The sequence below is a fragment of the Globicephala melas genome, chromosome 10 (genome assembly GCF_963455315.2).
Source record: "Globicephala melas chromosome 10, mGloMel1.2, whole genome shotgun sequence".
Classification (NCBI taxonomy): Eukaryota; Metazoa; Chordata; class Mammalia; order Artiodactyla; family Delphinidae; genus Globicephala; species Globicephala melas.
In genome coordinates, this window is record NC_083323.1 from 99,165,961 (window position 1) to 99,178,662 (window position 12,702).

The 12,702-nt window shown below is 60.1% G+C and overlaps 1 protein-coding gene across 2 annotated transcripts in view; it reads right to left on the bottom strand.

The window, feature by feature from the left end:
* Positions 1-12,702, bottom strand: part of TSPAN9 (tetraspanin 9) — a 181,028-nt gene that overhangs the window by 73,346 nt on the left and 94,980 nt on the right. The window contains exon 3 of one of the 2 annotated variants that reach the window (XM_030834691.3): positions 5,999-6,078. In XM_030834691.3, the coding sequence (XP_030690551.1) occupies positions 5,999-6,061 (63 nt within the window). In that variant the 5' untranslated portion in view covers positions 6,062-6,078. Of the gene's footprint in view, positions 1-5,998; positions 6,921-12,702 lie in introns of those variants that run through there. The other variant, XM_030834689.3, reaches the window with a different exon arrangement.

The following is a 12,702-nucleotide window of genomic DNA, read 5'->3' on the forward strand; positions in this document are numbered from 1 at the left end:
TTCAGGCCCCCTGAGGTCCTGGGGCTGGGGGAGGAAGAGCGAGGGGTGGGGGGTGAGAGCCCCTTCTCCACCCCGAGCTGCTCACCCCTCCATGTGCCACTTGTCATGTCCCTGCCCCAATGCCCCCCTCCCCCGCCGCCCCGACTCCTGCTGGCAGACTAGCTTTCACACGCGAGCAGCGACAAAGCTGGCTCAGAAGACTTAACTCTGCCCAATGGGTTTGCCTCAGCCTCAGAGCTTGCTAACTGGAACCACGGAAGCAGGTACGTGGCAGCCGAAGGGGAGCGGCCGGACGTCTCCGTAAGCTGCATCAGCGACAGCGACAGCTTGCAGCCCGAGCGGCACCGCAAGACCTGTCTCGGGGGTCACCGCCCGAAAAGCAAAGCATCCCGTTCTGCAGAGCCCCGGTGACAAACCTAGCGGCAGCCCCAGCACCTCGTCCTTGGAACCCAGGCCGCAGTCACCAGGAAGCCGCCCTCGGCTGGCACCACCAGGCTCACACCGCCCTTTGTTTCCTATGTTCGGCTCACTGCACACATGCCGGAGCCTCAGTCTGGATCACCCTTCTCCCCGGCCCGGAACCCCATCCGCATCTATCCAGCACACTCCTATCCATCCTCCCAAGTCCAGCTGTCACTGTCATCTCTGTATCTTGTCTCTATTAAGCAGTATTAATTACTCTACTGAGAAGCTCGACTGGGCGCTTACTGCTCAGAAGTGTCATTATCTGTTTATGCCCCTGACTGCTCCCAGGGACCTGGCTAACAGCAGGTGCTCGATAAATGCACCTAGCGCACACTAGCCACAGAGCGCCCACTCAGCCCTTTCCGTAAGAAGAAACAGAAAAGACACAACTCACGAATTCTTTTTTCCAAACTCAGATGCTCCTAAAAGAAACAGGCTGTTTTTCCTCCCCTTTATTTCTGATGGACGCAAACATTTTAGAGGGAGCAAGACAGCCATCACACGGCATGGGGGAAGGGAAGGACAGGTCAAGTCAGGGCCCCAGGACGGACGCTGAGTCCAGGTCTGACGCTGCCCCGGCCCAGGGTGCTGCGGAGGGGGAGGGGGGCTCCGTGTTCTGGTGCCTGGGGGAGGACGGGCCAGGTGACCTCCCCATCCACGACTTCCTGGCCCGGGAAAGCTGATCTGCCCTGTGCGAGCCCAGTCAGCCGGTCCTCAGCGCTGCAGGCTCCTGCGCACGCAGCGGGCATTCAGGAAATACTTGTGGCATGAGTGAAGCGGCTCGATTGGGACCCTACAGCCCAGTGAGGCCCACAGCCCGCCGCCAAGTTCGGCCAAGGGCAGCCAGGCACACGGAGGCAGGGGAGGGCGAGGCCCCATCCTCCGTGGAGGCCGGGGGAGGAGGCCTGTGGCTTTTTCTGTGCTCCTCAGGACAGCGGGAGGGGGGGCAGGCCTGCGGCCCCTTCCCCACAGGGGTGACAGCACTCCCCCCCGTTTCAGCGGAACTCTCTCTTCCCTGCCCTCCTCCTCCCCACCCCCTCTTGACTGACACCAATGCTGGCTCTGACATGATTTAAAAATAGATATCAAGACAAGGAAGTTTAATTTTTAATGCTTTGGAAAGGAAGCGAACACAGAGCCGGCATTCCCTCACGGCCACATTCCCGGGTCTCGGGGCATCAGCCCCCCTCCCCGAGCAGAGCCAGGCCTGACCCACCCCAAGGATCAGGCCCCACGTGTAGCCGCCCTCTGGGAGCCGGCCGGAGCCTTTGGGAAGCCTCTACGTACGTGCCTCTTGCTGTCCAGCCTGGCCTGTATCTCCTGTTGGGACTCTGTTCTGACCCCTCAGCCCACTCACGACTTCCGTTCCCAGACAGAAGGCAGCCCACAGACTCAGGACACCTCAGGCCGCCCAGCCCGGATTGTACCAGACCCTATCCTGGGCTTCACGGACACAGGGCGGCTACGGCATCCACTGGCGGCCAAGCCAGTACCAAACGCGTGCCTCCAAGGTGGCTGGAGAGCCGTGACCACGCTGCCCGCACCCAGAGGCAGAGTGAGCGGTCCGAGAGGGGCCAGGCCGCGAATGCCTGCCCCCACGTAGGGGAAGTTAATCAGGGTGCCCGCCTGACACACGGCGCACGCAGCCCTGCGCCGGCCCTTCTCCTGCCCCAGCAGGCACCCTGAACGCTGCCTCCTTGGCTAATTGGCCTTTCTTAAGAGACCAATCCACAAGGAATAGACTTCCAGGTGAGGCCAGAATGTCACTGCTCTGCCAGCCATGATTTAAAGTGATGGGACAGCTCTGCTGGTGAACATGCAAAGTGACCATTATTCTGAGTGGCAATTACACTAGCCACGCCAGCCCTACTCCCACCACTGCCCCCATCAGATAGGAGCCCAATTTGGGTTGGGAGGAGGTGGGATGGGATCACGATTTGCCGTCCCGAGAAAGGGACAAAGGCCCCCAGCACTCAGAGCTCGCCCCAATACTCAGAGATGAAAGCTCTGAGCCTTCTGTGCCCTCCTTGAGGGGCTTAGCTTCGCTTAATCTCTGCCTGGAGTATTCCACCAGATGGTCCCGGGAGGACTGAGAGATGGGGCTGAGACGAGGAGAGATAGCTGGGGCGGCTGGATTGCTGGTGGACAGGCCCCTCAGCATGGGGAAACTTCTGTGCCAGCTCATTTCGCACCCACCTGGAAAGCCAGCATTCTCTTTGAGGATCCGGGTGGGGCGTGCATGGGCACAGAGGAGGTGGGGCTCATTCAGGCAGGCTGACCTCTACCCCACCGTCTATGTCAGGCCCTCAGAAACGCTGCCCTGGGCGCCAACCTGGCTAGCACCAGCTGGCTCTAGGCAGCAGTGCCAGGGGCAGACCTGGACGCCGTCCCCTCCCCCCCACAGTTAGGCGCCCAGCAGCCTGCAAGGCACCTGCCCTTTCCTTTGGAAGGGGGTGGGGGGGAGGCCAGCGCACAGCTCCGCCTCCATCCTGCCCCCGGTGATGTCACCCGGGCCCCCCGCCAACACCAGTACCCTAGAAGCTCCACCCAGTGGCAAGGAGCCAGGCCCGCTCAGGCCTGCGAGGGGCTGCAGTGTGAGACAGCTGCACCTCTCCTGGCAGCGGGACTCCTCCCAGCGGGCTCCCGGGAGGCAGGCGGTGTGGCCACAGCGGTGGGTTTGGAGAACGACCAGGTAGGCGTCAGGATCTATGGGGAGATCTCAACCTATTGATTACAGGCCGCAGGTTCAACTCTAATGCCTCAGAAAAGCCTCCTTCTGGGCTCTGAGCCATGACACTAGAAAGTCATGGCTACATAATTCCTAACAACTGCTCTGGGTCCCAGAGGGCTTGGCGCTGACCCTCCTCGCACCCACCCTCTCACTCACGTCTGTCCTTGCCTCCCTGGTGCCCTGGGAAGCAGCAGGGGTCTCCAGAGGTCCTGCCTCACCAACACCACCACCCGCCTTCGCTCCTTCTCTTCCGAGTTGGCTCTTCCCTCCACTGCTCCTTCTATTTCAGGCCCAAGCACCTCCCGCAGGAAGCCTTTGCTGGACTGGGGTACAGGGACGCGCAAGCCCAAGTCCTGGCTACACCTGCTCGTCTACCTGCCAAGAAACGCAGTGGCCAACACTCTCACACACACAAGCATCCGTTTCTCTTCTGCTGAATTTTCCATCTCTCCTAAGGTCTAGGCCTTATCTCATCATCCCATACGCTACAAGCATGAAAGAACTGGGTCTCTGAGACTCAGAATTTTTCCCAGCTCATAGCATGTTGTGGGAATTCTGAAAATATTACGTAGCCAGCAAAGTCAGAGGCTAGAAGAAATCGAGTCCTTGCCGGGTAGGAGAGAGGGGGTAGGTACTTTCTTATTAGGAAGAGTAAGTTCTCTCACTATAACCAAAAAGGAAGGCCATTCCACTGACCGGTTCATTAACCACCGGAAGAGAGAAAGTCACTCGTCACCCCACAGCTAAGGCGCCAGGACAGCCTTCATCGCTGGCAAGTTTGAGAACTAACTTCTCTTTCCTGTCAAGTGGGATTGAGAATCCCTATCACATGTGTGGGTTTACTGCGCTGACCTTCCCTTCATTCACTCACAAACACACAACCAGTGCCTTCCATGTGCAGGGCACAGACCACAGCACTAGCTAGCGCGTGGGGAGGTCCCCAAACGCCCGGAGAAAAAAAGAGGCGGCACACGCGGTTATACCTACTCTGGCCAGCAGGTGGCGGGGTGGGGGCGGGGAGGAGCGCGTCTGAGTGGGAGGTACCGGCCAGGGCACCGAGCATCCCAGGAGGGTCTGTCTAGTAAGAGTGGGGCGAGGCAGAAAGGCAGAAAGGTAGGCGGAGACTGTGAACAAGGACAGAGAGGGAAGCCGTGCACAATGAATGGGCAGCATTCATGGAAATCCGCAGGCCCCAGACAAACACACACCAGTGCTTGGCTGACACGGATGCTGGCAAAGGAGCCAGAGGGCCAGGAGGACTTGCCCAGAGGCAGCCACAAGATCATTCTTGACATTCCAGTGGATCTGCCCCAATTTCCACAAAACCCTCACCACAGGACAGGTAACATCTTACCAGCAGTGGCCCAGACCCAGACCTGGGGAAATCCTACTCAAAAGATCTCAGACCAGGCTCCTCGGAAGAAAAGGGAAGGGGGCTCCCTCCCCAGAGAGAAGGTAAGGAGGCAGGACGTCCCATAACTAAGGAGGCGAGGCTGTGAGGGGGACCATCACGACCGCCCCCCACATTGGACTGGAAAGGAAACCCAGTCCTTAGGGATAAAGTGATTTGCCCAAGGTCACACAAAGAGCTGATGCGGAGCCAAGGCCAGAGCCCCGTCTCCCTCCAGCCCAGGCCTGAGCTCTCCCCTTCCCAGGGAAAAGTCACCCACCCATACACACCCACGAACGTTTCTCAGTTAAAGTGGGTCAGTTCACACAAGCCCTGAACACCAAAGCACGCCGCACGCAGCCCCCCGCACGGGGTGACTCTCCTGCCCCATGCTCCTCCTGGACCACGGGCAGTGGACAGCCTCCACAAGGGAGGAGGACAGCCCTGGGGCAGGGCCAAACATCTGTGCTGACTGCGTCTGGGCTCCAGAGAAGAAAGGCAGAGGCAGAAGTTGGGATGACGGGAGAGTTAGACACGCATTTAAGAAGTTTTCAAATTCTCCTAGTGTTTCTCGTGCACAGGGGCACAGGGGCAGAACAACAGGGGACTGAGCACAGTTCCGAGCTGCCCCACGCACTGGCACCTTCTCTAGAACCTCCTCTCTCACCAAGGATGGGGCACTCCCTTTGTCCCTTCCAGGCTCTGGGTCCCACGGCGGGAGCACATGGCCGGCCTGCTCCCTGCCCAGTCCACTGCAATCCCTCAAAAGCAGCTGCGGCCACCCGATGGCAGCATCCCTCCCACACCCGCCTCTCCACACAAGCCCTAACTCGGGGGCAGAGCTGCAGGCCAGCGAGCGGGCCCCTCGGCCTGGGATAGGGGCTCCTTCTCCTTTTCCTGGGATCCACTGAAAGGATCAGGAGGGCGTGACCTCTACCACCCCCCCATCTCACGCCCATAAAGTGCCGCAGACTGTGTTCGCGCATGTTCAGGAGGAATACAAGAAGAAACTCGGAAAACCGCCCGCACTTCTGCTTGGATTCAACTCAAGGTCACAGCTGCTGAAAGTTCCGACGCCACACCTATTTCTACACAGGTTTCCGCCCCAGTCGGGGCACGGGTTTCTTACAGGGGGAGAAGGTGGCGGCAAACTTCAGCAGCCTCCCAGGAGTAGAACAAGTCTCTCCTGGAAGACAGGCAAGTTGCAGCCTCCACTCAGCCACCAAGGAGAGAGAAGGGAAGAGAAAGATGAATGAAAGTGGGGGCGGGGGGGCGGGGGCCGGGGGAACGGTTTTTTAAAACCCACTTACCGCTGTGCAGAGAGCAGAGCAATGCAGCTCTGAAGGGAAAGAGGGTATCGTGCTTAAGCAAAGAAGAGAGGAGACCAAGGAGAGATACTGGGAAGGACTTACCCAGAATATCAGATTGAAGAGGAACATCGTGTACTTCAAGCAGCAGAGGCAGCCTCTGGCCATGTTGCACTTCTTAAATTCTAGGAGGAGAACAAAGGACAGGTCCAGGTAAAACACCACGTACTTGCTGCCTTTGGGCGCATTGTACTTGTCGGTCTTCACGCCAGCCTCGGCGCGGCTCTGGCCGCGGGAGCCCGCGGTGCCGTAGAAGGCGCCGGCCGTGAAGCCGCGGCCGAACGGGCGGCCCGAGGTGGACGGCTTGGCAAAGTCCGAGTCCTTGCTGTCCAAAGATGGACTCCGGTGGATCGAAGAATCCTCGCTACTCGACTTCTCCATGCTCGCGTCGCTCCCGGGGGGCGCGGGGGGCGGGGGGCATCGCTCCCGGAGTGGCACGGAGGGGGCGCCCGAGTCGGGCGCGGGCTGCGGGCGGGTCGGAGGAGCCTCGCACGCCGTCGCTCAGTCCCGGGGCGCACTGCCGGCCGGACCCCGCGCTGGGGGTGCCGGCGCCCCGCTTCTCGCCGGCCGGCCCGGGAGGGCTCTGCGGCGCGGCGCGGCGCGGCGCGGCTCCACGCGCGCTCCCCGGGAACCGGCTGGTCTGCGTAACTTAGAGTCTTTAGGGAGGCAGCGATTTGCTTGCTCGCTCCCGAGCGTCGGCTCGCCTCCCGGGCGCACCGCAGCTCCAAGCGAGGCACCCGGACGCCCGGCTCCGGGCTCCCCGGCACCCCTCTCCCCGTCCCAGCCCGGCCCGGGCCGGCCACTTTGCGGGCGCCCGCCTCCTCTCGCCCCGCGACTTTGCGGAGCTGCCCCCGGCCCTGGGCTGCACGGCCGCGCGGCGGGCAGTGCCGAGGGATCCGCCGCAGCTTCAACCGCTGGGCTACCCCTGCGAAATCCCGGCCCGACTCCCGACTCCGAAACCTCCGGAGCCCCCTCCCCGGCCCTCGGCCCCGCCCCCTGGTTTGCATTCGGCCAATGAACGCGAGGACTGCGGGGGGCAGCCTCCCTCCCGGATGACACCACAGCTTTAATGGGATTAGCGTTCTGCCTGGTGCCTACACCAGTGCGCCGCAAGCCTCGCTAAATGTCAAGGGCTCCGGAGCCGGGGTGAACCAGAACCTTCATCGCAAGGTGCTGGCCTCTTTCCGGGGAGAGAAGGGGGCGGGAGGGGAGGGGAATGGCTGGAGGTACCACGACCCAAGGAAACCTCCCCAGAGGAAAGTGCTGGGGAAGACTGGAGGGGAAAAAGCGCGGCCGCTGTCCAGCTGGCCGTCGCCCCCTGTGCCCACGGGGCCTGTCCGACCCGGGCACAAGGTCTGCCGGCTACACACACACAGGCGCGCGTGTCTGCACACGTGGGTCAGGCTAGGGCACACGGGGAGCTGGGACCGCAGGGGAAGCGCGAGGTGTGGGAAAGGCCCTCGCGACCCGCGCCGCCCGCCCCGCCCCCTCCGCGCACGCGCGCACGCGGCTCCGGAGGCTCCTGCAGCTGCGCAAGCCCCCCCCCAACTCCTGACCTGCGTTCCGGTCGGGACCCCCCCACCCGGCTGAGAAGAGTAGGTGGCCCAGGTAAGGTCCTGCCTTGCCCCCGCGAATCCTGCTTGCCAAGGGTGGTGTCGGAGCGCGCTGGGATACCGGCGCTCCGGCAGGGCTGGTCAGGGCACAGCACCAAGAATGCTCTCGCTAGGAGCTTGGGGGCATCCAGAAGGAGCCCTTCATCCTACCATGAAACACCACCTGCGTCCCGGGCTTGTGCAGAGGTCTGCGCTGCCCAGTTGGCAAATAAAGAAGACCAGAAGACAGGTGGGGGGCGGCACCTCTGCCACCAGCAAGAGGGTGCTGAGAGCCCCAGAGCAGCGCCACGTCTCCCCTGGCCCTGCATCCCACACCTAACAGCGCGCTCGGCCGCCGGGAGGCGCTGGGCAGGGCGGCTGGATGGTGTGAGTGTGAAAATGTCCTCCCGGGATCCCATCAGACGTTTACTCCACACCTGCTCTGTGCTGAGCGCACCAGGACCTGGGGAAACAAGGTATGAGGTGTGCTGCTCCCTGCCCTTCAGATTCAGATACACAAGATCTAGCCAGGAAGACAGAAGGACATTAATCACCAAGGCCATGGGCAGGAACAGAGCTACCACATCCGCTCTGGCCGAGGGGGACACTCATTCCGACCAGACCCTTGTCACAGATCTTCTGCGGGGCCCTAAGCTGCTGAGTCTGCACCTCAGGGCCGGAGGCAGGCCTGCATTCCAGGGGTGCGGGCGCTCTTTCTGAGGGCAGCCCAGCTTCTTTAAAAGGACCAACAGCGGCGCTACTATTCTGAGCCCCTCCCCCACTCAGATGGCAGCCCAGCAACGAAAGCCAGTGTGTGTCACAGACACGGCACCCTGCTGTCTCCTGGTTGGGCACAGCGGTCCCGTGGGTGCTGTGCACACATGAGGGGCAGATGTCCGGCTGGCTCCTGGCAGATCCCACGGCCACCCGACTGGAATGCCTCTTGTCCTCTTCAGCCTGGACCGGCTCCTGAGGGCTCGCGGCTGCCACATCACTTCTCTGATGCGGGAGAGATCATACCAGCTGGACTGAGAGTCAGGAGACCTGTTTTTCACTCTGAGCTCGATCTGAGGTCTGTGATCAAGGCTAGGTGGTCCGCCTTTGTGAGGTGCTATCTCCTCCTCTTTAAAATGGGGTTCACAGAGCCCAGCCCCAGAGGAGTCGGCCTGTGTGAGAACCGTCTGAGGCCCCTAAGGGCTGAGCCAGTCCCAGGGGTTGTCACTACTAGACTCCGACGTGGACTTGGAGTCAGCCGGCACCTCCCAGGCTGGCCCCCACTCCCCACCCCGCCTTCTCCTTTCTTTTCATCTCTCTCTTCTCGCCAGCTCACACCTTGTTCTGTGAGAACAGCCTCCCCACTGTCCTCGATCGTTCCACCCTCATTTCTGACTACACGTGGATTTGTGCCAATAGCTATTTCCTCAGCAGCTGAAGCCCTGGGGGGCCGGGGGTGCAGGACAACAGGCAGGTAGGAGAGGAAGAGGGGCCGCCCAGTGTAAGCGCTCTGCTCTGCTCCCTCCTGGCCACGCTCATCAAAAGGGCACTGAGGTCCCACTCCCGTGAGGGCTCGCTCCCAGCTTAGTCGATGATCAGAAGCATAAGAGCAACTCCTATTTGCAAGTCCCCAGTGTATCCCAGGCACCAAGCGTCACCCGCAGTAACTCACAGAATCCTCAGGGCAGCCCCACAAGATAGGTATGGTTATTATTCCCATTTTACAGATAAGGAAACCGTGATTTCAAAGCCCATGTTCTTTACTCTCTTGGGCTCTAAACCTAGTTCCTGCCCTTGGGAATCTGCCAGTCTAACGGACAGAATCTAAAAGCACAACAGGGAGCCTGATGAGGTCATTAGCAGAAGGAGCTGAGTAAGGGGCAAAGGGGAGAGGGGTGGTCAGGGCCGTGCCGCTGGACCTGTGGTCAGCAAAGGGGAGTCCCCCAGGAGATGGCCCTACATTATCGTACAGCGGGCTGGAAGAAGGAAGGGTGAGGGGAGAAGGTAGTTTGCAAGACAGGAACTGAGTCCCCGATAGGAGGCAGCTCAGGCAAAGCCAGGAGACCAGCCAGGGGCAAGCAGTTTCAGCCAGAACGTCGTCCTCCGCTGCCACCATGAAGAGACCACTCATGCGTCATAGACAGTTCATCGCGGCGGGACAATGAGCGGGGGCACTGGGAGAGACAAAGGTGAGTGAGACACGGCCGTGGCCCCAAGGGGCTCGAGATGCAGTGAACAGACCATCCCTGGAGAAGCCCACAGCAGAATGACAGAGCGCACACGTGCCACGACAGGACGGCACGGAGCTGGAGTTTGGCCTCCCCTTGGAGAAGGGCTGGCTGGAGGGGGCGTGGCAGGGACAGAAGAGGGGGGAGAGCACGGCTAGGGGAACTTCGGGGGCAGTGAGGAGACGGGGGCTGGGGGGCCACAGTGAGCCACCTGTGAGGCCTCGAGTGACACTGGGAGTCTGAGCTTCATCCCGGGGCTTCCCAAGCAGTGGGGCACGTGACAGAAGCGGGGCCCTAGGTAGCCAGGCCTGGCAGCAGGGCAGAGAGGCAAGGTCAGCTGCTGTGCTGCCTCAATGTCTTAGACTCTGGGCGCAGAAGGAACCATCAGAGAGAGAAGGTGATGTGAGACACCATCTCTCCCCCGTGATGGTCCTCATCTACTCGCCGGGCTCAGGGGAGCCGGAAGGTACAGACTGCCCTTGAGGATCTCAGAGCATGTGAACAAGGCAGAGCTGCCTTTTTCTTTCCTTTTTTTTTCTTTAGACAACAAAAAAAGTAAGCAGGTACAGAATTCCCAGAGGGGAGGAGGAGATGCGAATCCGTGAAATCAACATGCAGCATCTCTGCTGCCTGGCAGCTGGGGAGATGCTGCATGTTGCAGCTTCAGAGTAATGCCAAGCTCTTGGCCTCTCCCTGCGTCTCTCAGGCCTTTGGGCTCTCGCTAACCTGCACACAGGTGACGGGCCACACAGATCCCCTTCCGGTCCCACACCGAGTATCTCTGTATCTGACAACGTGTGTAGCTCGTGAGGCATCCTGGACCTCCGAGGCTCAGGCAGGGCGGCCCCACCAGAATTCAGGTGAGACAGAGGGGCCCTCGCCATCCAGAGGGGCCACCGTCGCAGAAGGGAGCCTTATTCACCTCAGCTTAATTCTTAAACTCCCAAATTGGGATACTCTTCAGCAATATAGAAAATGCTCTGATTGCTACGCAAACCATTTACCGATGGTGCCAAAAGGGAACAAGGATGGACGATGGATGAATATAGATAAAGAAGACGTGGTGTATATATGATGGAACACGACTCAGCCACGAAATAGACAAAACCCTGCCATTAGTGACAACATGGATGGACCTCACGGGTTAAGTGAAGTAAGTCAGACAGAGAAAGACAAATACCGTACGATTTCACTCACATGTCAGATATTAAATACATAAACAAGCCAAACCAAACCAAACCGAATCCGTGGATACAGAGAACAGAGCAGTGGTTATCAGAGGGGAGGGAGGCAGCTGCAGGGTGGTGGCTGGAAACCACACCCTTGGTGGTGAGCACGCTGTAGAGTACACAAAAGTCAAGATACGATGTTGTACACGTGAGACGTACATGATGTTATAGACCAATGTCACCTCAATAAATTTTAAAAAGAAAGAGGGCAGGGGGAGAAGGATGGAGCGGTGCCTAACGGGCCACACCCCAGGATGTTGGCATGAAGGTTCACTCTGCAGGGGGAGATGAGGAGGGTCTGGGGCAGGGGGCAGGGGTGGGCCTCCAACTTGCCGTGGAAATTAAACAGCTCCAGGGCCACGAGTCACCAGACTTGGCCAGGATTCACGAAGGACGGTGATGATAGTAAAAGGGCTGGGGTAGAAAGGAACTAAAGGTCATTGTGTTTGTTATTTGTTTAGTTTCTGAGACCAGTAAGGAAAACAAAGAACTGGGTTTGGCTGCGGTGGGAGGGGCGCCCTTAGAAGGAGGGATGTGTTGCTCAGGACCTTCTACCAAGGGCGGCACCTCCTTCCCTGGGAAGAGGTTTGCCCCTCCTCCTTCAGGCCCCCAGATCTTCGTCCAGACATATTAGTTTGTCCACCTGCCTCTGCTCTAGTCACTGGGCTTCTCAAAGGAGGCAGGGGCTGTGTCTTAACCATTTCCTCAGCCCCGGTGCCTGCCCCTGTGACCACCTCAGTCAGGGCAGGTGGAGGGCCAGGAAGCCCACCAGGCCTAGGCCCTGAGTTCTCCCCATGGACCACCCGGGGGCCCAGGTTCACTAACCAGAGGGAGGGACCCAAACCAGACGTGTATGGGGCCACTCCTGGGAAGCAGGCTATCGAGGGCATCGGGACCTGGTGTGAGGACCATGTGGTCAGCTGCCGCTCACAGCCACATCCCCAGCATGTGGTCCAGCCTGAGACGGATGGACAAACGGACAGGCAGGTAAACACACAAACTTACTGAGCAGAGAGGAAGAGTCGGAAAAGGTAGGAGGTGGGAAAAGGAGAGGACAGAACCCCTCCAGGCCCGCCCCGCCCTGGGGAGCCAACCTGGTGGAGACACCCACGTCCAGCCCCGAGTCCCCGGTGGGCCCATGCAGACTCCCTCATTCCATCACATCTCCAGGCCCAAGAGGTGGTGGCCACTCCTGCCTACGGAGGGAGCACGCCCGTGAAGAGACCTCAGCTTTGTGTTCACACCCCTGAGGGACGGGTGGGCACGCACGTCAGAGCACGAGCTGCTGATACTGCGGACGCTTAGCTTAGCTCCAAGGAATCGCAGTCACAGCTCCAGACCAGCCGTACCACTCCTGACCCACTCTCAGGGAGGCTTCTGGATCGAGGAACCAGGTGAGGTGAGGAGGGTCCATCCCAAAGCCAACCTACTCGGCACACTCCCCTAACTGTGGGCCAGAGGGGCCCAGGTCTGGGAGAAAGGACAGCATACGCTCAGACGCCTGTAGTGACTGCCGTCCGTACCCACGACCCGCCCCGACCACAGAGAACAATGTCCTGCAAACTCCGGGCTTTGGGACTGGACGGATCTGTGTCCAGATCCCACCTGCAGTGAGCTACCCACGTGCCGGGTAACCTGGAATGACCCCCTGCCTGCTCTGTATCTCAGTTTCCCCAACCGTGAGATGGAGATGATAATACACACCT